The following is a 23,106-nucleotide window of genomic DNA, read 5'->3' on the forward strand; positions in this document are numbered from 1 at the left end:
GCTCGCAGCACGCTAAAGAACCTACGAGGCAATGCGCAGGAATTTGGGTCCTCCGTGGTGCCCTCCACCAGGCGCACACACTGTCTGCTTAGATGCTGCATAAAAGGCTGCGACAATTACGAGACAATTACCTGCCCCGCAGTTTTACCAAGGTCACCTCGAGAGAGTGCGCTGCTCAAACATAACCGATTTAGCCAAAGCGAAATTTCACTGCAGTTGGCCTTTGTAAACTCGTGCCTTCCTCCCACGTCTTACAGTGCCTGGGCAGGTAAGAACTTGCCCCGACAGTAGCCGCTGTGCAGGGAAGCACACCCACACGGCACTGAGGCAACGCAGCACACTGCACGGAAATGTGGCGCTGCGCGTGTTTCACTCACATTTTCCTGTCCGTATCCAGGAATCCCGTAATCGCCCATGGGAGGCCCGTCCTCCCGCGGCGTGCCGGGCCCGTTGGCCGGCGAGTTCTTCATGCCGTCCAGGCCGTCACCTGCACCAGGCGCACACGAGACAAGAGCTGCTGTTGTACGGGTGCATTCGCACCGAGTGTTGCGGGAGTAAGAGACACGGGTGTACGAGCGGCTTTTCTAGATCAACCTATCACTGAACCCTGCTTTCACATCACGGTAGGAGGTGGGACTGTCACCTTGTTTCATTAAAAAAATTATACGTCGCCGAGACTTCAAGTTGAGAATACAACTGTTTATTGGGCAAACTTGCGCTCAGGAAGACAAGCAACACTAAAATCATGATGGCAGTTGTCCGACAATGAATGGGAAACCGCAGGTCAAATCTGTCCGCTGTTTGTGCACTCAAGAGTATTATCACTGGTGTTGACGTGCATTCAAGAATGTGCACCACTATTTCTGCTGCAGGTGCAATCTGATTAGACAAATCTTCGCCACTGCAAAATAGGAGACGTCAGAAGTTTCGGATGCAGTCGGTGAACCTTGTGCCAAGCGGTAAGAGCGATAGTGTGGTCAAAAACTAACACTGGCAAAAAAAGTAAAACATACAGGTGACAGCATTATGTTGGATGGCACATTTGTGTGCAGTATTTGCCTGTTTCACATAGAATATATCACAACTACACATCTGCAGTGGTGACTAAGTTGAGCTGTCTCTGCGAAACTACCTGCCATTGCTAAGGTGAAATGCGGCATGCCAGAACAATGACAGACAATGCTATGATGCTGCTGCTAAAAATGTCTACATCTTGAGCTGGCATCGCACCCCCCCCCCCCTACAATAATTCCCATATTAGAACACTGTAGGTATCTGAATAAAATAAAAAATAAAGGTCGCACATACTACCGTGAGCTGGTTTGATACAACGGACATTCAGTGTCAGATTATTTGACATTCAGCGCAGCAATGGCCCAAAGATGTTGAAACACTGCGCTCTCTCACTTGTGGCCACTATGCCAAGAACATGAGCCACCCACCTTTGTTACATGCACTGCGAGCAAGTTAAACTGCAGATGCTTGTCGCCAGATTAATATTAACAAATTGGAAGTTGCAAACAAAGTTTTCAGACGTAGAAAGGGCTGTGAATAACTGAACCATGTCAGAATTCCTTCAGAGACTCTGAAAGAAACGAACTTTAAGGGGGGAAAAAAAATCAATTACACCGCTTTCTTTCAGCTCTAGTGGTACAGAAAACTGATTTACATATTTTTTATTCCTGTCGTGCTAAGGCAAAATAATGCCTGCTTCATGACAGCAGGCGCATTACGCACAAGTTCCATGAAAAGCAGTAGGGATGTCGGCATTTCCCTGTACCTGGACTTATTGTGAATGGACATTAAACACACAGATAACGGGCACTGGTTGCAGCAAGTCATTTATGCGGATGAAGCAGCTTTCCACACCGGTGAGGCAGTCTAGTTTTGCAAGTGGCAACACATGAACTGGCCTGCAATTCAATGCGATCCGCTGTGCTCACCTCCAGAGGACATGCCATTCATGACGGGTGGGCCCATGTCAGGCCCCATTGACCCCATGGGGCCTTCCGGTCCCCCGGGTCCCATCTGGAACTGCTGAAAGACAGAGGGACAAACGGGAAGCCATGAGGGACAATGTCGAGCTCCCCTTACACGGAAAGCATCACAAAGATCGTACACTGGCATTGCACGCAACACGGAACAAGGGACATGCTGACATGCAAACGTCAATAGTTGGCAGGCAATGGGTGGAACCAATACAAGTGGTCCAGTCATAGAAATGTATCGCTCCGCGTGTTTGGCACTGCAGTTGTTTTTTATATGCAACGCCTCCTACAGAACACTTCACGTATTGCAACTAAAACTTGTGGGCACAAGATTACGTTAAATAGTGTATTAGTTCCATACCTTTAGAGCTCCAGTATGCAACACACCATATTTACTTGTACAATGATAGCACTTTCTTTCCTGAAAATTTAGCACAATGTTGGCGAATGCATTTATTACACAGGGTAATGTTTTCAGCAACTCTTGTTTCCACGGCCACCTCTAAAGTGCAGTAGGAGACACACGGTTACGATTAGGCATCTGACGTGGTGTCTGGTGCTGGTGGTACCTGGCGTGGTGGTACCTGGTGGTACCCGACATGGTACCTGGTGGTACTTGGCGTGGTACGGCAGCTGGATTCCGAGGCATTTTGCCGTGCCGTAGCACTGAATTGGACGCCTGGTGAAAAAGCCACAGTTGCGGTGCATCGGATGCTGTACCAGGCGTAGAATTGTATCGCATGTCTTCTACTCTTGCAGCACGCCTCAATTCGATCTGGTGCTATGGCCTCAGATCCGGCTGCCATTCCGGTGCATCAGATGCTGTGTCGAACGCCGAATCATATTGTATGTCTCCTACTTCACAGCAGCAAGTTCAGGGTGTGGTCATTATGTTAGTTAAAAACACACATTTTGATTGAAAAATGCATTCATTACGTGAGTAAGTACAGTACTATGTCTGGGACGTGAGTGCAAGCAGTGTGCTACAGCATGAGAAACATGTCCCTCAGCTTGTTTGGTTGTAAATAGGTTCAGATCCTTAGTACCTACTATTTAGTATATATTGCAACACAAAGGTATGAGACAGTGTGACATCGAATTACATTAAGCATAGCTATATCCCTTTTTGACATACACACGATCGCATAGTGGAACGTAATCCTTCCAAGTTTTGGCAATTACTTAAACAACTTAGGACTTGCTGCTTAATGCATTTTGATTGATTTACTTCGTGTGTTTTCCTTGTATTGTTTGTAATACTTGTAGTCCTTGTGGTTGTATTTCAGTCCCTTGTACAAGTTGCATCCAGTTAAGCATTGCATCTTTTTTTTTTGTTACTTCACATCACACAATTACAATTTTGGCTTTCTCTTACGTATGCTGCCCCCTCTATTTGATAGCCCAGCAATGGCCCTTGAGGGTTAATAAATGATGATGGTATGTGACCAACATTTTTTCTTTTTTGGCAATGAATGCGAGCGACGACCTCTTCAACTCGTGTAGTGTTGCCTGCTATGTACGAAACCAAGTACAGTGCTGAGTAGCCAGCTCCGTTCCCCCTCCTCGCTTTGCCATCATCGTTCTGCCTAAGCCACGGAGCAAGAAATATTTAGGAGTGGAAACTCCGCTGTTTGCGGCGACCAGAAAAGGTCACAAGCCCGCGGAGCCGTTATCGTGCTGGCGGCGCCTGGCGGCCTGGAAAGAAATTACCGCCGTTGAGAGCAAGCCGGAGTGGCCGGAGCCGCCTGCCCGGGCGCTGCATTTTTTTTTTCACTGTGGCTTCTACAACGCGCCGCATGGCGCCGCCACTGTATATGGCCCCGTCGGCGCATACAACAATTGTGACTTTATCTGGTCGCCCGCGCTCGCTCGCGCTGACGGGAGTTTCACCTCCTATATGTCTTACTCCGTGGCCTAAGCACACTGCAGCTACTGCAACACTGCAGAGTTGCGCGCAAGGAGTAAATGGGCCATGCAAAAAAAAATTTAAAAAACTTACGCCGGGCATTCCACCGCCTGGAACGGGCTTCATCATGGCGTACATTCCATCACCTCCTGAATTTGAAGAATCTGCGCACACACACAGCCCAGGAAGAGGTCACAGAAGGGCGTACAACAGGGAACCCTAACAGATATCGGCACACTCATTTGGGCTCCAAAGCTGGATTCACTCGAGGCTGTACGGTTAATTTGTTTGTAATGCCTCAAAAGATTGGGACGTTACATGGGGGGGGGGGGGGGGTGGACTTGGTGTCACATGGCACCTACGTGCCCCACAATGTGGTCCGCGCCTCATCACATCCTGTGGAGTCTCCCATTGATGCAATGGAAAAAACAGACAGGGCGATGCGTGGCGAACAATTCTGAATCTGACAAGCACTCGCAAAGCTGCTTGCTGTCCACCCGCCGCCATACCATGCTGCTGCAAGATCACACACGTGATGTAAGGAAGACTGCTTGCAGTGCAAGCTATTTAGGCTGCCATTTGCCTAATGCAAGGTTACAAGCAATGATGGAGAAAGATTAAAATGCAGACAGCACATAGGACCTGGCTAAAAAGATAGAGTAAAAATGAGCAGAACCATTAAACTACGCTTGCAGCCCTGGTTGTAAAACAACATGTAAAATCCCAGCTACCGACATTACACAGCAGTGCTGCAAACCCAACTTTCAATATGCCAGCGAGTGTTTGTTCTTGTGATTTCGTTACCCCCCAATATCTCTCAGGTAGAAGTTACACAGCACAGAGAGGTGGTCAGCAAAGGCTTTCCTCCCATGTTAGTGGAAGGTGTCAACAGGAATTTGCAGATAAATTGTCACATAATTGCTATGTCTGCCGACGAGCCAGGTTTCTCTCATGTACCTTGCCCAGTGAATCCAGCTTCAGTTGCCTGGTTGGCTAGACACCACATTACAGCTATACAGTAAAGGGTCTGGTCTAGTAATATAGCGTCACAAAGTTAAAGATGAAAGTAGAGATGCCTTGGAGCGCATTCAGGCTCTTTCATCACACCGTGACCGTACAGTACCGAAACCACCTTTATGAGGCCATCTTTCATTTTTGACTTGGCCAGTAATTGCAACTTTCATCCCGAATATCTTATAATTGGGAACGTTTTACCAAATCACTCCGGTTATAATTAAACGGCTACAAAATGCACTGAAATGCCTGCCAGAAGAGAAAAAGCTAGTTTGAGTTGCTTAAAATCTTGGAACTGAATGACAAATTATCACAATCTGTTTGCAGATTGGCAAGATCTGCGATTCACACCATCATTCACAGTGGTGAATAACTGATGGTTGGTCGACACCTGCACTTATTGTTAACCTAACTTAACTCGCTGGAGCTATTTCTTGTTGCCAAAGGTGCAAGGCCAACTACTCTATAGAGAAATATCGGCAAATCTAAACTTTCATAATATTATGTTAGTCCCTTCAATGGGTGTTGCAATCAGCTTTGCTGGATAAATGGTGGTCTCGCACAACATAGCAAAGAGTCTGACGAAATGCACTCGGCAACATGGGAAGCTCAGCATTACAACCCAACCCTGCTGTATTATATCACGAACATTAGGATAGGGAACACGCAAGCGTGCTCTTGATAGTCTCGTGTGGTTGTAATTGAAGCATGCTGTGGCCAGAAAGAAAATGGTTTTGCTCTGCTGACAAACTCTTTTGCACTGGCACTTCTTTTGATCGCATTCTTCTGCTTAGTTTCGACCGAACACTTTCTGCAAAAAGAATTTGCTAAACAGAGACCCGGATCACTTTTACAGAAACTAGTGGTTCAGTAAGTGAGAAAGTAATTTAAGCGTGAAAGACTGTTGGTGGTGCTGCCCAACTAGCTTCCTCGTTGGAAACTGGCAATGCTTGCTTGGTAAAGGGCACCCAACTGCTGGCGCGTTTACTCGCAAAATAGGAGTACCTCCCTTGCTTACGGCAAGGTGCCTTCTCCAAGAAGAGACCCAGTCGACACTCTATCACGAGCTATCCCTGTGCCAAACTTGCTTAAAAGCGGACCCAAAGATGTACGCATGCCTAGCCTACTTCCCTGTTTGCCTTCGGTGTCCTTTATGTGCACACTACTGACAAATGCATGCACATGCGCACACACACGCGCACACACATACAGAAAGGCACGACACGGTGTTAGAAAAGCAGAGAACGAGTAATTGCAAACTACGTTTCAAGGCTCTGGAACTTTGCCCAGACTCCTGCCATTCTACACCCCTTGCGCAAATGAAAGATAAAAAAAAAAAAAAGTTGCTCACCTGACAGCATAGTGTACGCTACTGAAGGTCCCTCCCTTTACCTGGCACACCCCCCCGCAATACACAATCTCTCCTGGCATTAAATGTAGACGGCCCTTGCTGAATTTATGCGATTTCTATGGCAAACAAACTTGACGTAACCTGTAAGTAGCAAAACCTAAACCTCAATGACATTAGCTTTGCAACTACTCATGCAATAAATGTAGCCCATCGGGATGGAACTTGGGGGCATACATGTAAACTACAGAGCTACACCTACCGTGGCACTGCTTCACTGTGGTATCCTCACTTCAGGTGCTATTGATAATTGAAGCGTCATGACTGAATTATCCTCAGCCGTTAATATCAGTTACGACATCTGCCATCTTCAGTTCAATATCTATGTAAACCAGTTTGATGAGCTTACAAGAACAAACTTCCAAGCTCAATTAGCTTGTGCTCTACAAGACAAGGAACAAAACTCGTACACACAGCACCGACTTTCGACTGAGTCTTCACAACTATCAGCCTTTTATACAACAGTAACCAGGCTTTTATCACGCATTACAGTGTGTATAAAGGCGCTAAATATTTTTCCCCCAGATATACGCACATTGAAGGGCAGGATTACCAGATACACAAGTTAAAATAAATGCAAGAAAGCTGTGTCACTGTTTCATAAAAGACCGATATTTGAATGAACGTTCAGTCGAGCGTCCATGCTGCACGCACGTGTGCGCCTCTCTCTGTTACGCTGCAATGTGCCACAGGTTATCGACCCAGAGCTGACCTGGCTTACAACAACGCTCCCAACACAAAACGGCCCGCTTGTGGCCAGACTAACTGCAAATGAGGTTCTGCTGCACAGAGGCAACGGGCAAAACACAGACCTATGGGCGGTGCAAACAAGGCGCCAACTCGGGCACCCTGTTGCAAGAGGAGAGGGGGAAAGGGCCAAACGCAACAAAAGCGTGCAGGAGAGTCAGGCGGAGAGCAGCGGCAGGGTCAAAGGTCATCATCACCTCGTCTAGCGTTGGGGGCACTCATTCGATGGCTGGCGGGGGAGAAGGGGCCAGGGGTACCTACAAACACACGCCACGGGGGACAACACATGTAGGGGAAGGGGGGGCAGCGTAGCAACAGAGCACAATGACAACAACGAATATGGGTGCGGGTGGTGGTGGTGGTGGGAGGTCACCAGGTGGCTCTGCCCGCCATCGTGCAGCCTCAGACAAAGGCAAACATGCGGAAGACGATAACAGTGGGCATAGCAGATGCCATAGTTAAATTGAGAACAGAAGTTTATGCAGAAATGAATCTGGCGATCATACGCATTTCAAGAGGAAGCAATTGAGGCCGATAAACTGTGTTTATCACCCCCATATTCATTTGCTGGCCTCAGCTTCATCAGATATCCGGACCAGTAATTATGTAACGATTCCTTTAGCTCGATTCTCTTCCTTTCCTATCGCTCACCGCTTGTGACCGGACGATTGCTGAGTGCCATCCAGACCACTAATAAAAGCACAAAAAGAAGAGGCTTGGAATAGAATGGTTACATTCTCCCAGCGCTGCCGTCTTCGCATTCCTTTACGTGCACACATCTCCGTTTCAAATGAAAACAGGTTGTTGGTGAGCAACATGCCCTCTCTTTTCTCCCGTTTGTTTTGTCTGCTGTCCTAAGCCATGCAGAAGCAATCCCCTGTTCGCCTGTGCCACCTCTGTGTGTCGCACACCCTCAGTGTGCCCGCTCAACATGTCCCGAGCTACTCTCGCCAAGCAAGTGGCAAAAACTGGTGACGGGCGCACCCTGCACGTTCGGCAACGTTTCTATGGGTGCCTGTAAAGGGCTGCGCTCGCCTCAACGCCGAATAACGCTCTTCCCCAAGAGCATTCCACACCTCGGCAGAACTGCAGCGGGCGGTTCATGAAATTCGTAATTTCGCTCGGCGCACGCGCAGCTCTACCACCCGGTGACCTCCCAGAAAGATGTAAAACAAAACAAGGAAGGTGCTTGTGAAACAAGAAAAAAAAAAGTGACACAAGCCACGAAGCGGGCAAGCACTTTGCTAAAACTATATACACAACAGCACACACAAACATGCTGCCAGACGCGTCTCAGTGAGAGTTCACTCGACATGTGAGCACAACGATTCTGTACGCGGTAGCACCACGCTATAGCAAACCAGTCGAGGATGATAAGCCGAATTTCCGGACTTTTACCTCAACCAACAAGAAAGCCAAAAAAAAAATAATAATAATAATAAAATTTAAAAATTAGTCGCTGCATTCATAGCAATCGGAATGGTGCAAAACAAAACTTCGCTGGTGATGACAGCCAAGCAGAAGGTTTGGCAGAAAACCACCGCAGTTATTGGGGCGCATTTTCACCCATTATGCTTGGCTTGGCTTTCGAATCCAATGTCTGGGTGAAAACAGTGCCATCAAGTCCAACGGTCTTGGCTTTAACAACTTTCTTAGCCCTGGCAGGTCAGCTACATTGAGTTTTCTTTCTTAGCCCTGGCAGGTCAGCTACATTGAGTTTTTCAGTAAAAGAAGGTACGAGCCTTCAATCTGCAGCAGCTGTTTTACTTTCTACAAGCAAGAGTTCCACAAAATCAGGAGTTGCTCCAACAAGGTTCTACTGTTCGAGTCGCTTCATTGACGTGCGAAATCTGAAAGGCCTCCTCCGCTTGGCAGCACTTTCTGCACTTGCTCAGGGCCGTGCTGCGAACAAGGTTATACGTGTGATCAAACACTGTTGCTGAGTTACAGTGCGACCGAGAAGTGAAACGCCACGACATATGGGTCGCATTGCTAACGAAATTTCACTTTGGCTAAATAGTAAACACCACTGGAGCAATTACGGCCACGGGGCTGGTAATTGTATAATTTTCTTGTAATCGGCTTTTAAACAGCACCCAAATAGGCGACACATACATCTGGTGGGTGTCACTCTAATGCAAGTCCCAGTACGCCGCCTCAAAAGTTTTTTTCCACCGTGCCACAGACGTCACCTCATCTCAAGAGTACGTGTCAAGGAGCTGTCCATTCTATACTTCGTTTCACACATAGGAGGCAACAGTGCGGAAGCTACTCAAGATATGCAGCCATACAGTTGTTTTTGATCAGCAATGTTCTTTTTTTACAAAATAAATAATCTGTATATTAACTGCTACTTGTGGATGCAAGCTTATGTCAAACCACACATTACTTGTGCGAATTTGTGCTTGTAGCTGCGACACACTGCGATTTGGTTGCAAGCGCAAGTGATGCTCTGTGGCCATTAGTCGCAGAAGCACGTCACTCCGCTCACCTGATGGCGAATAGGTTTAGATCTCCCGATGCCCTTTCATGTAATACCAACGTCACATTTTGCAACTTAAAAGTACTAGATCTAATTCTACGTCGAATTACGTGGTGTGTACCTAATATCCTGCATACATGACGTACTACTTTTTGGTCACGGATTCAAACAGCGAGGGACGTGTCTCTAGCCTTCGTAGCTGGCGCTGCTATGTATGAAACGGAACATACTTCACGTGTCACTTACACCAAGCAGTATTGGTGGCATTTTTTTTTCTTTCATTTTCGGTTTCGAAAACTGCTATTTTAGCTAGCTTTTCACAATGCTTCCGCTCGTATTCCAAGCTTCAATTATTGCACAGAGCCGCTCCCCCCCCCCCCCCCACCCCCATAGCTGCACTACCTTGAACCAAGTTTTTTTTTTTTTTTCTTTTTGCACAGTTCGAAATTTTGTAGCGGTTGCGCTTTAAAGCGGAAACCAGAGAGCATTACTAAGCTGAGCTGGACTGTAGATTACACTTCCGGGATTACAAATACCAGTCCCATCTTGAACAAGGACTTACTGAAAAGATAACATGGACAAAAAGAACTTGGTGGCAATGCCACTCGGAAGTTTCCACAATCTGCTCCACACAAAGCTGTGTTAGAGTCTCAATATTTTGACGAGACAAGCCAATTCTGTCATTGTAAATGAAAGTTGTGCGAGGGCCGAAGCATTGTCATGAATAATTTCTTCATCTTGGTTGGTGTGCACGTTTTGTTTTCGTCGTGCTCTCGTGTAACAAGAACATCTAAATCCAGACTGCCAGCAGCGCGAGAATGATTTGGTCATACGGCATGATGCGTCGCATCACGCTTTCCTCGGCTCCGGTGCCCTGACCTTAAGAGAGGCCTGAGCATCTCCCATGTTAATCTCTGTGCACTAGTCTAATGCTTGGCCCTTCCTTAACTAGGTATACAAAAGTGCAGCCAAACAGAGGAAGTGCAAAGGTCCAGATCAGACTGTTACGCTACACTTCGTAAATTGTACACGCTTCAAGTTGCCGCTACATGTGCTCACAGAAGAGTAAACTCCACCGAGAAATGACGACAATGCATGCGCAGAGGCATAAAGCATCAGGGAAGAGGAAAAAAAAAAAAGAAAACATGGCAGGGGTAAGGAAGGGGGTCAAGCCTTTATTGACTAGCCCCAGGACAGTTTTAACCACTTCTGCGCATTATTCACGATACACAATGCGGAATTTTTGCTCAATCCCCGTTTTTATTTTTTTGGCAAACATGACATCTGAGAAGCTAAATAACAGTAGGCAAACAAGGCAAGCATCAGTACAAAGCCAACGTTTAAACAAGGGGTTTGCCTTTGTCAAGACTACAAGCGATTTCAACGTGTTGCCTCGGCGACAATGAAAAAGTCCCCTTGTATAAATGGTTGCTCCAGGCTTGACCTTCCCTTGCTTGCCAAATGTCAATGACTCTTTTGCTAGAGAGCCATCACGGTGTATAGTACTGCTTATACATTCTTAGCCTAGGCACCCCCTAATGCACTAATAACATAACTGAGAATTCAATGTACGTAGGCACGTTTGAAGCAATTGATCAGTAGGCGCCACACGGTTCAATAGCCCTACCTTTTCTTTCTTTTTATTACGGGCAATTCTAAATTAAATTTGTGCTTTTCTTTTTCGTCTTCATCAGGTTTTAAAAAGTGGCAGCGGCACTCAGTCCCCACGAATGAGGCAAGTCAAGCTAAAACAACTGGGTGTGTTCTCGAGCAACGCATTTAAATGCGAATTTTGTTTCAGCTTTCAATCTGCACTCAAAACCTGCAGCTGAAGCTACGAAATGCGAAGTACTAGAACTAACAATGGCTATTTCACTGAAGGTTATTTTTTTCCAATAGTAACGAATCAGTAACTAAAAGTAATAGTAACAATCCCTCTTTGCCTAACCTTACAGCAGCTTTTCCTGCATGTTCATGATTTTATCGAGGTTTATCCAACAGAAATTTTTAAAGAAGTACTGAGGTGAGAAATGGTTTATTTATTTATTTTTTTTTTTTTTTTTTTTTGCAGTAGGCAAATGCCAAAACCTCTAAACTGTAGAAAGAATACTGGTAAGCTCCAGCTTGGCCTAAGTGATTTATTATAACACCCGTTTCGATTAAACACTTTCTGTTCAAACTTCACAGGATGTGGACACGTCATGACATCACAATAAAGTGGTTCGCTCTGTTCCTGCCGTTTGCTGTGGCTGCCATTTGCAATAATAGTAACATTCTTTTTTTTTTTACGAGTAACGCCGCCATACCTACCCTCACTTCTAAAGGACGTGAGAAAATCTTTATCTGGGTCACAACAACACTGATGACGCCAGTATTCGAAACCAACTTTCGTTTCAAGTTAAATTCATACACTAAGTGCTTCCCAATTTTCATACTTGCCGAGCATTATTCTTTCAGGTGCAATAAACGTCTTGCACAGCTTCTACAGCTTCTACGACATACGGGTCAGTACTCCTTTAATGCTTTCGCAACGTTCTTCTGAATTAGGTTTTCATTCTTGCAACCCCGTTGGCCCTACAGTGCACAGAGACGACAATGGGGCAGGGCTGTCACAGCAGAAAGCATGCGTACGGACGAGCGAAACAGATTGTGCCGGAATGTGCGGGCCGAAAAGGGCCGCTCCTCGCGAGAGGCAACCGGCCAATCACGCACCTTGCGGACTTGGCATGATGGGCGTGCCGGGGCCTGGAGGTCCCGACGCCGACACCGGCGGACCCTGTTTGGAAACAGACAGACCCGAGTTAGGGAATCGGTCAGAAGGGCACGGTGCCCCCCGACCGGTCTCCCAATTCGGCCAGTGTCCCCTACAAAAAATTCCCATAAGGGGGCTCTGGCACTGCGATCATTCCCAACTGTCGCGCTCGCGTTTTCAGAAGACACATCCAGAACGTTTTCTCGAGCAAGTTTATGTGACAGCGCAAGTGTGTACAGCATGAGGGTGCTGACTAATAACTGATCAGATAACTAACAGTAGTTGTTAGTCAGCGCTGCATCTTTTCTCATTCCTTTCTGCATCTCTATCTGCTTACGTCGTAGGCACTTGCGATGCCTTCAGATATTCATGCGACATTATTTATCGCACCCAAAACGGAAAAACTGTCGTCCGCCAGTCTGCAGCTGGAAGCTACAAAGGACTTTTCTTCAACTGCAAAACTTCTTTTCAGAGAAACCCTTATGGGGTTTCCTTTGTAGCTTACAGCTACAGCCAGGTGGATGACTATGTTCCCTTTCATGAACCTTGCTCAATCTTGTAGGCTTCCACGAAACTTATCTGCCATACTCATTACACCTCATCTTTCGAAATTTATAAGAAATGAAAGTCGTCTATCAATTTCATTCAGATCCCCACATGTAAAAATGATTGTGCAGTTTCCTCTCAAAATATGAACAATTTCCTTGGTCACCGTCCTTCCGCTGCTCCTCGATGAGGCTAACAACAATATGTGCGCCTGAGCCACTTCCAACGCTTGGGTGGGGGAAGAAACATTCTTACAAGGACATAAAAAATAGAAGACAGGAAGATTTCTGTGTCAACTGGCTTTTACTGCGTTGAAAACTACACCCCAATATGTCACGTGGCCGTACTGTGAAATGTGCCAATGCACGATAACGCTAAATAATGCAACAACGCATGGAACAAAATAAAAGAGAAGAACAAACAAGGCGCTGAACAAGTAGCGGCTCGTTCGTTCGTTCTCTTTCGTTCTGTCCCATGCGCAGTTACTCTGTGTTGATATGCACCAGCTGTCCCAAAAGCATGTCACATGCGCCCCACCAGTAGTCACTCCCGTGTGGCCTACAACCACTTCCACAGGTAGGAGTCTAAATTTTTTTTGCGAGCCGAGCAATAGGTGCAAGAGCTTGCACAATTTTCAGCTTACACAATTGCCAGCGTCTTCACTGTCCTGCAATGTGCAATTCAAAGCACGGATGAAAGAAACACAGAAAGCAGCAAACTGCAATTGAAATGTCACAGAAGCAGACTGTCGGTATAGGCGTCGTCCTTTTCGTATGCCATGCGCACGCGACTCTGAAACCCGCTCTGCCTGCAACAAGGGTTCCGCAAGGAATCTTTCCAATGGACTTGAAAAAAGTTGGCACGCACGCCCCGTTTGTGCAACCGGCAATGCGCGCGGTGAGCACTTCTGTTTGCCGTGCAGAGGTAGCCAGCGGAGGATAGACCGGGTTAACCGGCAGCACTCACCCCATAGTGGCTGCCAGGTGACGCTGAAGAGTAGTTCATCTGCACGGAAAGGGAGAAACGAGAGCACCGCGTCAATACAGCTGCGCATCGTGGCGCAGCCGAGCCAATCAACCAAAAACAATTCTACAACCACAGGGTGCACGACTGGCCTAACAGGACAAGGAAAGAAAGAGATAACAGGACTATAGAGCTTTTTCCGTGATCTATCTTCCGTCTTTCTTGCACTGTTGGGCCAATCATGCATTCGTACAATCTTGCCCAACTTTCAATTCTTGTAGACTACAGGTCGTTTAACAGTTCTGTGTAATACTACAGGGTGGGTGCTTGGCCGTGCTTGGCAGCAGGGCCCCCACAGCCATCAAGCCACTGCTTGCCAGTGAGCACAAATTTTACCAGATACCCATGCGTGCAAATGCTGACGCACGGTCTACCTGCATGGCTCAAAGGGCCCCTCACCAGACCTAATCGGAAAATTTTAGTTATACGCTAGAAGTTTTAAAGAGTCATACAGAATGGCATTTTACTGCAAAAAGTTCGTCGAATCGGTTCCATATTAGAGGAAGTGGGCAGAATTTAAATGTGGTGTAGCCCTTGTTGCCAGGAGGCAAGCTTCACTGGCGATATACACTCTCTCCCTTTGCCTCGACTGGTGCTCACTAGCGCCCATTCCTTTTCCCTCCTCCTCCCATAACCAAACTGCGTCACGTCAACATACCGAGCCCAGCCTTTCTTTTCTTCCCTCTTCTTGCTGTGCTGTGCAATGTGTGTGGTTATGCATGTTCTGTATTAGATAATTCACGGAAGTCATGCGCCATACTTGGCGGTGGCGCAGACAATGTGCCTGACGTAGAAGCATTCATGCATGTGACCTCGACACTTTGACCGGAACCGAGACTCCTTCGAGAGGAAGAGCATGTGGGCTCTTGTGCAAAATTTTAGCTCTTTTCGCGCCGTGCAGCAGTTCGATACTTTGCCAACATGATTGCCAGCACGTGATCTACACACCCTGCTTCTCGCCTCTCTGCAATGTCTAAGCCTGGTGAGGGGCCCTTTAAAAGAAATCACACCTGTATGAGAAAAAGAAGTACGTAGACCAACGCTAAATGCGGCAGTGCCATCTCTCATATGTAAATCTACATGCTTTCCCACCTCGGTGCCATTCCTCTAGGCCTATACGTCAAAACTAACTACAAAACAACAATCTTACTTTGCCTTCTGCGTGAGACGAGACTAAGCAATGGACGATTTTGCCATTTATTTCTTGCCGTCACAATGGAAAGCAAGCAAGGCGTGCGAATTAGGGTTGAAGCGGGCAGCCTGGACACTGCCTTGCTTAAATGGCGAACTTATCAGAGCGCGGTAAACTCTGTGCAGAAGCAGCCACTTAGCCTGATAGGTAACAGTAAGACCGTACCAGTAAGCTAAAGCTCTCCACTGTGTAAAGGTTCAACTGTGTCTGTAAATGGTGGTAGCTTGCCGTGTGAACCAAACCGGTGCAAGTGAGGATTTGAGTGATAAGAAGGGTACTCACCGATGAGGCGTTAGGTTGCCAAGGTCTTCCACCAGGGCCAGGCCTGGAAGAGAAAAGTGAGCAGGCAATTGGTGACCACGCTAGAAGAAGCTCACGGCACCGGGTGCAGCAAAGAAGCCCACAGTCAGAACAGCAGGAAGTACACACACGAGTTGCGACTACACAGAACGAGAATCGTACCTAGCTTAAGAGATCGAATGCCACGCTGCGCAAAACAGCTAAAGGTTGGCTCTGCAGCATGGATGGCCACCACCACAATGGCAGCAGAAAAAAACTAACGAAAAGCCTTTCTGTCCACCAAGACGTGTACAGCGCATTGATTTGTCCCACTTCTGCTACACACCAAGTTGTGCCCCCCCCCCCCCCAAGCTAAGAAACCCCCAAAAAACATATGTGAGGTGTTCGCATCGCAGATCCCGGCGATGGCCAATCGACTGACCACTGCATAAAGAGAAATGCAAGATGTATACAACTCCTCCTACTAAACTGCTGGTTTGTTTGCACTCTAATTTTGCACAGAGGTAGCATTTCTCGGCAAGTTTGGTTTAATACATACCACGTTTTCAGACACTGCTTACCCAGTTTCATCCACCATATATCTGAAGTGTGTGTCAACTACAGTGATGGGACTAAACATTTTTTTTTATTCCACTGCAACAGAACACGGGCAAAAGGCACTGAATTCTGTTGCAGCGGAATCAACATGTATCGAGTGGCATCAGCACAAATGACCTTGGATTTCTTGCAAACAGAACTGCTAAGCAATGTCTAGAAACATGGAATTTAACTAAACTCCCCACAAAATGCTACCTGTCCACAAAAATTCGAGCTAAAATCAGCAAACGAATTAGCTGGAAGAGTTGCAAGCACCTGGCCCTTCTGTTTAAGCAATACACAGTAGAGGACCATGCTTCTGTTGGCATGCAAGGGATCGAAAGCACCGCCGATGGTGTGCACCAGCCAATGGACATGCGAGTTCACAACATTAAGACATTCACCTCACAGCCAATCAGCATTTGTACACTGGTATTACAAGTTGCTTTCAATGGAAGAACTAAAAGCCTGAAATCTTAGAAGTCAAAGTTTCCAAAAAATTTTGCATCAAGCTGACTGGCAGTCTCCTGGCAAGTTTGATGTAAAGAGGTTAGGTAGGCTTGAGAGCTTTGGAAAGTTTCCTACAAAAACTTGTTTTATCTCAAAGGCCCCGGTGGAAACTGGTTACCAGAGGGAACTCGGGCACTGCGATCGTTCAGCTAGTATGGGAATCACAGTTAGTATGCGAGTTAGTCTAATATTCGCACTTGTGACTTTAGGCGTTCTTGAGGGCTTTATTTATTACGCTTCATTTACCTAAAGTTCAACACAATCCCATTTTTTAAGCACAAGAGCCAGTAAGAGTCTGTGCACGTGCGTATTCATAGCAAATCGCTGCACTTGTAGCAATACTCTGGCGAAGACAACCAATTTGCTGAGTCATAATGCCGTTAGAAGCCAGAAAGACGACACCCGGGTAAACCCATGCACAGCCCATCACTGCCATGCCTTGATTAACCGCCATGCTTGCAGCTCCCTATAGACTTCCCTATAGCCCCAGACTAGCCCCAGACTTCCCTGTAGCAATTTCTGTAAGAGACTCTTGTGGTTTGAGTTACGCCCAGACCTCACTGCTGCAAGGTTCCCCCGTCCGCCACGAACAACAGGTGCGAGGAGACTGGCAAAATGGCAAAGCGGCTCACATGGACATGGGCGGCATGTTGGGACCTCCAGGACCCATCGTGCTGTTGGGCGGTGGCCTCATGCCTCCGTAGTTCTGCAGGAAAGCACCAGGGGAACACTTCAGCCAATACGCAACGTAACACGCCAACAACTCTGCACTACCTTTCCCAGCATTCACACTCTTTGAAGCACTGTGCTTCGCAAGAGATAAACGAGCACCTCTCTCAAACTTTTTCTTCCTCTCTCACTGCACCACTGCACTTTTCCTTAGTAGACATACATTAAATGTACAGTTGATCGGAAACACCAAATCAGTGCAAATTTTTAAATTGTTCTTTCAACACTATTGTCAGTAACATCATGGTATAATGCTCATTACAAGAAGTGATAGCCACAGTCCTGCCTTTTGAAATTTGTGCCTGAGCCCCCAATGCCTTTTGAATCGTGAACTCAACCAAACGCAGTCGCATAGCAGCCAAGCAAGGTCCCACTGCGAAACCCACGCTAGACCCTGCCACACACTCGAGCAACGTACCCGGCACAGAAAGATATGCGCTACTTACCCCGGGGTTCATGGGACCGAGGGGCTGACCCCGTGGAGGGTTCATTCGAGGGTTCATGGGGTTCATCGACGGGGGCCCTGAAAGATGCCATGCATGGTCAAGAGACGGCGCTAACACGGGACGGCGACTAAAACACACAGGACACAATGCTAGCGCCACTGGCCTACATTCTATTGTGGAGACCACGGTGTGTACACCAAGTCAACACGCAAGAAAAACTAGCAATAGAGCAGAAAAAACAACAAAAGCCACCCGCATTCATTTCTAGGATATAAAATGTCTACCAAAAAAAAAAGAAAGAATTAACAATACACCTGCGTGACAACCCCTCAACTGCCTCTCGAATCTATTATGGTTAATGGTCTCGGCAAACGACTAACCTGCACGTGAGGTTAAACCAACGCTTGGATCCACACGTGGTACAATGCACCGTCCTATTGCTGCACATTCTAGAGTTTTGCAAGTTTGCGTGCTCACGCAGGCAATCACCGATGCAGCTTCCCAACGCAGCTTCATGCCTCGGCAGCCACACACAGTGGGACTCTCTCTCTGCAGTGGAAGTTTCATTCCAGGCTGCGTCGCCCACTCTCTGTCGCACAAAGTTTTGCTGAAACTTGCCATGTTTACAGGGTTACAGCGCTAAATGCCTTGCGGGTGAATTTTAAAAGTCGCAGGAGACAACTTAATGCCGAGACATCGCAAAACTTGCATCGCAGAGACCGCAGAGCGCTTCTACGCTCCGTTTTGTACTTGGCAGGCAATTCCATGGAAGCTACTTAAGTAGTGCGGTCATAGAAGTGTGTAATTTCGCACATCTCATAGTGAACTGGCGCTTTGTCAGCAAAGTCCTGTATACTGAATAACTATACAGCCCAGAGATATACTGCACTGAACACTGACGAGAGGGCACCATCACAAGGCCAACACAGCTGAGGGTGCCTCCTAGGTAAGGCACAGCAATTCTCATCCAGGCCACACCGCAATTAGTCTAAGACAGCGATCTCTTAGCCAAAGGCTTTCGCAGCATTTTCGTCCGATGTACAATCAAAACGCATGCATCGCTCTGTGATCGCAGATGTCCCAATGATACACACTAACACATTACCCTAACCAGGCGTGAAAACAACTACTAAAGGCACGCACCTTGCCATCCAGCAAACTCTCCTCCGTCACCTGAAACAAACAGGAGAAGCAAGATTTTTAGCTGAAGCGGCTGACAACGCTGGACTGTAAAGCGGCAACTAGTACTGTTTTCAAAGTGAAAAGCTCAAATTGCTGGATGACAGCCGGCTTTTAAGCATCTTCTGGTGACTAGGCAGTTTCAGAACAGCGGGTCCTCGACATTTCAGGGCACAAAAGGAATCTGCAGAGTTGCCGGCACTGCGGATGCCCTTCGCAATCTGTTTCATAAATACTGTGGCCCTCTGAAAAACTCGTCCCATAGCATTGTGCTCAGAAGCCCGGCAACGTCATTTAAACTACACCCCTCGATTGATTCATGGTGTTCACAGAAGCGCCGACACGAAGTATGTCTCACTTTTATAGGTGTCAACGCAGTAATTACACCACGAGGACTCGCTTCCTCGAGAGTGCAGGAAATAATTACATCGCCTTTTAATGCGACCGAGTTTACAACAAGCACCAAGTGCAGTGCAACTTTGAATGTGAAAGGGAAGGCTATTCGTGTCCCCGAAACATCACTTGCAAGTTTGCACCTGTGCATGCAGTTTTTTGTGAAGCATCTGTTGTATTCTGTGCTAAAAACCTCAGCGTCTCCATTCACAACTTTCACCAAGGCAAAAAGCCTCAATAAGCATCCTGTCCATGGCTGCACTGCCTAGTGTTGTAAGACTGCCGAGACAGAAATATCAGGCCTGCAAAATAAGAGCTGTGCCCCTTACACAAGTGGATGCTTCCCGGGTGGGGTGGGGGGGAATAAAGCAGCAGGTAGCTTGTCCAATGACAATGGTAATTCATACAGCAACGACAACTGACGCGGACATAATGTTCACACTATTCTGGCATCTTACAAGGCAACAAAGCATTTGAGCACAGATTTCGTAGAGCACACTATGGTAGTTTCATGGTGAGATATCAACAAATATAAATGGGTTTTTTTTACATTATTACTAGCTTAAACTATGTTGATATATTAAACCAATTTTGAGCCACAGCAACAAAGAATGTAACAACAAACACATTTTTGAAAAAAACAAAAAAGGGGAGGGGGAATCTGCTCATAGCACAAACGTTTCAGAGTGCTGAAAATGAACCTGCCTTGCCGGGTTGGGTCTATGCTATTTGGCATCATGGGTTGACCAGGAACACCACCGGGTGGCTGCAAAAAGAGGCCGGCACGCCTAGTGAGCCCTATACGCAGAATGGTATGCACATTTAATGTAGTCATGCTAAAGCAGCAAAGAAAGATGTCAAAGACACAAAGGAAGTTGAAGTTTGTTTTTTTAAATGCACAATGCGAGTGAAGTAATTGGAAATGAGGGATTCACACTAAATAGCACAGTGATGGCATCGTGCAAAGCTCTGCCCGAACTCTGATCATCTGAATAACTTGAACCACACACACAAGCCATTTTATTTTGCCTCTCACAGACCTGCCAAGCTAAACATTCACAAAAATGCTAATCAAAGGGAAAAAAAGGGGGGAAGAGGGACGGGGTGGAATTCGGTAAACAATACTAAATGTATTTACATACTGACAGCAATATTCATGAAGTCTATTTATGCAATATTCATGTAACAGGCAGTTAAATTTTCTGTTGGCATTGTACATTTCTTCTATGGAGCGGGTTCCATGGAGCAGAGCGGCCAGTGGGTCCAAAAATATATGGCTCTAGAGGATTGTTAGTATTGTTAGCAATGTTAGCATATTGAAATCAGTTTTGCCATAAATCTGACGTGAATAAGAAATCGTACAAATGCTAGGGCCATTACAACAATAGATAAATCGGGAATTTTTTTATAAATTCGTAAAAGCTGCCAGGTAGGCCATCAATGAGAAGAATGAGGGCATCTGAGGGGCTCTATAATTTGTTAACAGAACCATACCAAGTAAAAGAATATGAAGCTAGAGGAAGCACAGGGGAAGTTAATTGCGGTGCTTAACTGAAATGTAGAAATGATCAGCTAAAGGCAAACTACAAGAGATAAAAAAAAGGAAGAAATACTCACCACAAGTGGGGACTGAACCCACATCCCTCGCATCAAAACACGTGGTGCTTTACAAATTAAGCTATTGTGGAACCATCCCTCGAACAACTTTCCTGGGTCTTCTTTTTTGATCTTTATTTAATAACTCATAATAAGGCCTTTATTCAAGTATAAAAATACATTTGCACGAACTAGCCTGCTTCAGCTTCCGAAAAGTTGCTTTTGTGCGGAGCTAGGCAGTCCAGCTTGGTCCCAAACTTGCGACGTCTAGATTAACCACAGGAACCATTATTTAAGATTATTATTAAGATTATTATTATTTAACCATTATTAAGATTAGCCACGGCAGTGCAAGCCAGAGCTGCTCACGGTCAAGGTGGCAGACACTATTTCGCTCGCACTTCTTTGACTTTTTGAGCATACAATGCAGGTCAAAATCCATGGTCCCACGGCAAGCTGGTGCAGGAACTTGTCAAGGTGGCACATCCATGCCTGCCAAGTTTTATGACTTTATCGTAAAAATGCCCCACTTTTTAGCGTTTATTTGCTACTGTCGTACTGACACAAATATTCCATTTTTTTTTTTCATTTGTGAATGGTCTAGTATGAAAAGAATTCCAGAACAGGAGACAAATACAGTCGCCAAGTGACATTTTCTGGCCCAATTTTTTTGACCCATTGAGCATACCGGTGTACCTGCACGGCAGCGACATCAACCGATAGAACCAATGTACTACAACGACAATCAAATCGTTGACAACCGTTACATGAATACTGCATCCACTAAACAGTTTCTGCTAGTCTGTGGCAGAGATCATTGTTGCTATGACTATATCGAGCAGAATTCTTGTTGACAGCAGCCCTACAGAACAAAGTCTGAATATTTAGTAAACAGTAAACATAATGAATAATTAAATAAGCTTCAGTATACTTCACCAAATTTTAGTGTTGTATTGTTTTTTTTCTTTTCACTGTAGTGTTTTTCGAATTCTAAGGTTGACAGGTTTGCGTATCAACACCTGTCTCTCGTTTTTGCACATTTTCTAGCCTACCAAGCCTCCAGTCGTGGTAAAGGTGGCTTTTTGTCATTGTAACATTTCAATACAAGTCAAATTATTCTTCACGCTCTAAAATAATGCTCAATCTGATACTCTGTATTAAATACACCACTGACCTGTATTAGAAGACTACAGTCAAGTTATGTAAACAAGTTGTAAAAGCTTTGTTTTAATTTTTTTCCTTTTTTGGTATGCGGTACTTTCAGAGGGTCTGGCAGACATTTGTACTTCCCAGGCCCATGTATGAGACTGAATATGAATATTGGCTGCGCACACGATACTATGCATAAATGACAATGACTGGATTGTTGGCATAACGTGCTTGCATGGAGATTTGCATACATTTCAAATAAACAGTGAGCCTCTGTCCAATTTATGCATCAATTCCTTGGTGGTCGTCTTTTTCATGTTCAGATCTACCGAATTCATTCATACAATGAACACATTCTTTCCCCAAAAGAATCTGTGTAATCGCTCGATTTTTTTTCCCAAATATTTTTCCCCAAAATTTAATGTCTGATCAGGTGCCTTGCGTGTTCAGGCTTCTGATGTGGCGCTACGGCATGGCGATACGGCGTCCGGCACATCGGACGCCGTATCGGATGCCAAATCGTACCATGCATCTCCTACTTCACGGCCACAAGCTTGGTATGCCATCATTATGCAATGAAGAGAAAGAACACACTTTTTTTTGTTGGTAAAGTGGGGGGCGCATTTATTATGAGAGCAAATACAGTAGTTATTCACCAGGTAGCTCGTCTTATAAGAAATTACACACTATTTAAACAAGAGAGAGGTGTTCCCAGGAAGGTGAAGGCCTGAAGCGATTATGCACCATTGGTGGGACAAGGAATGCTGCAGCAGCCTGGGACATACCTTGCTTTACCACCGCTAACCACTTAATATGGCACACTATCTGTCACAAAACCTTCAAAGAACTCTGGCTGGATGACAAGCTTTTTGAGGAAAGCCTAACATTATACAAGTCCCTGTACTCCTGACAGGAATTTAAAAAGACAAAAAAAAGAACCATACAGAACATATCGGACGCCACTAAGTCCTCGAGGCACTGAAAACACACTCACGTTGAACTCCACCTGCTGTGGCATCCGGACGCCCGGCCTCGGTCCACCAGGGTACCGTGGCGACATGAATGGCTGCGAAAAAACAGACCTCTAAAAGGACACTTCCAGCACTGGTCGTTCGGGAAATTGACACGAATGGCATTCGCCCCCACAGGAGCAGAGAACCAAACAAATTT

General features: G+C 46.1%; 1 protein-coding gene across 28 annotated transcripts in view; it reads right to left on the bottom strand.

The window, feature by feature from the left end:
- The window catches only part of LOC142560704 (single-stranded DNA-binding protein 3-like), a 102,955-nt gene that overhangs the window by 15,308 nt on the left and 64,541 nt on the right, over positions 1 to 23,106 (bottom strand). For 16 of the 28 annotated variants that reach the window (XM_075672985.1, XM_075672976.1, XM_075672975.1 and 13 more), the window contains 12 exons: positions 22,931 to 23,002; positions 19,897 to 19,957; positions 18,763 to 18,792; positions 17,620 to 17,696; positions 17,077 to 17,150; positions 15,341 to 15,383; positions 13,810 to 13,848; positions 12,258 to 12,321; positions 7,261 to 7,320; positions 3,988 to 4,058; positions 1,944 to 2,037; positions 378 to 487 (listed from right to left, as the gene is read on the bottom strand). In XM_075672985.1, the coding sequence (XP_075529100.1) occupies positions 378 to 487; positions 1,944 to 2,037; positions 3,988 to 4,058; positions 7,261 to 7,320; positions 12,258 to 12,321; positions 13,810 to 13,848; positions 15,341 to 15,383; positions 17,077 to 17,150; positions 17,620 to 17,696; positions 18,763 to 18,792; positions 19,897 to 19,957; positions 22,931 to 23,002 (795 nt within the window). Of the gene's footprint in view, positions 1 to 377; positions 488 to 1,943; positions 2,038 to 3,987; positions 4,059 to 7,260; positions 7,321 to 12,257; positions 12,322 to 13,809; positions 13,849 to 15,340; positions 15,384 to 17,076; positions 17,151 to 17,619; positions 17,697 to 18,762; positions 18,793 to 19,896; positions 19,958 to 22,930; positions 23,021 to 23,106 lie in introns of all 28 variants that reach the window. The other 12 variants (XM_075672972.1, XM_075672979.1, XM_075672978.1 and 9 more) reach the window with 4 other exon arrangements.

The sequence above is a fragment of the Dermacentor variabilis genome, chromosome 10 (genome assembly GCF_050947875.1).
Source record: "Dermacentor variabilis isolate Ectoservices chromosome 10, ASM5094787v1, whole genome shotgun sequence".
Classification (NCBI taxonomy): Eukaryota; Metazoa; Arthropoda; class Arachnida; order Ixodida; family Ixodidae; genus Dermacentor; species Dermacentor variabilis.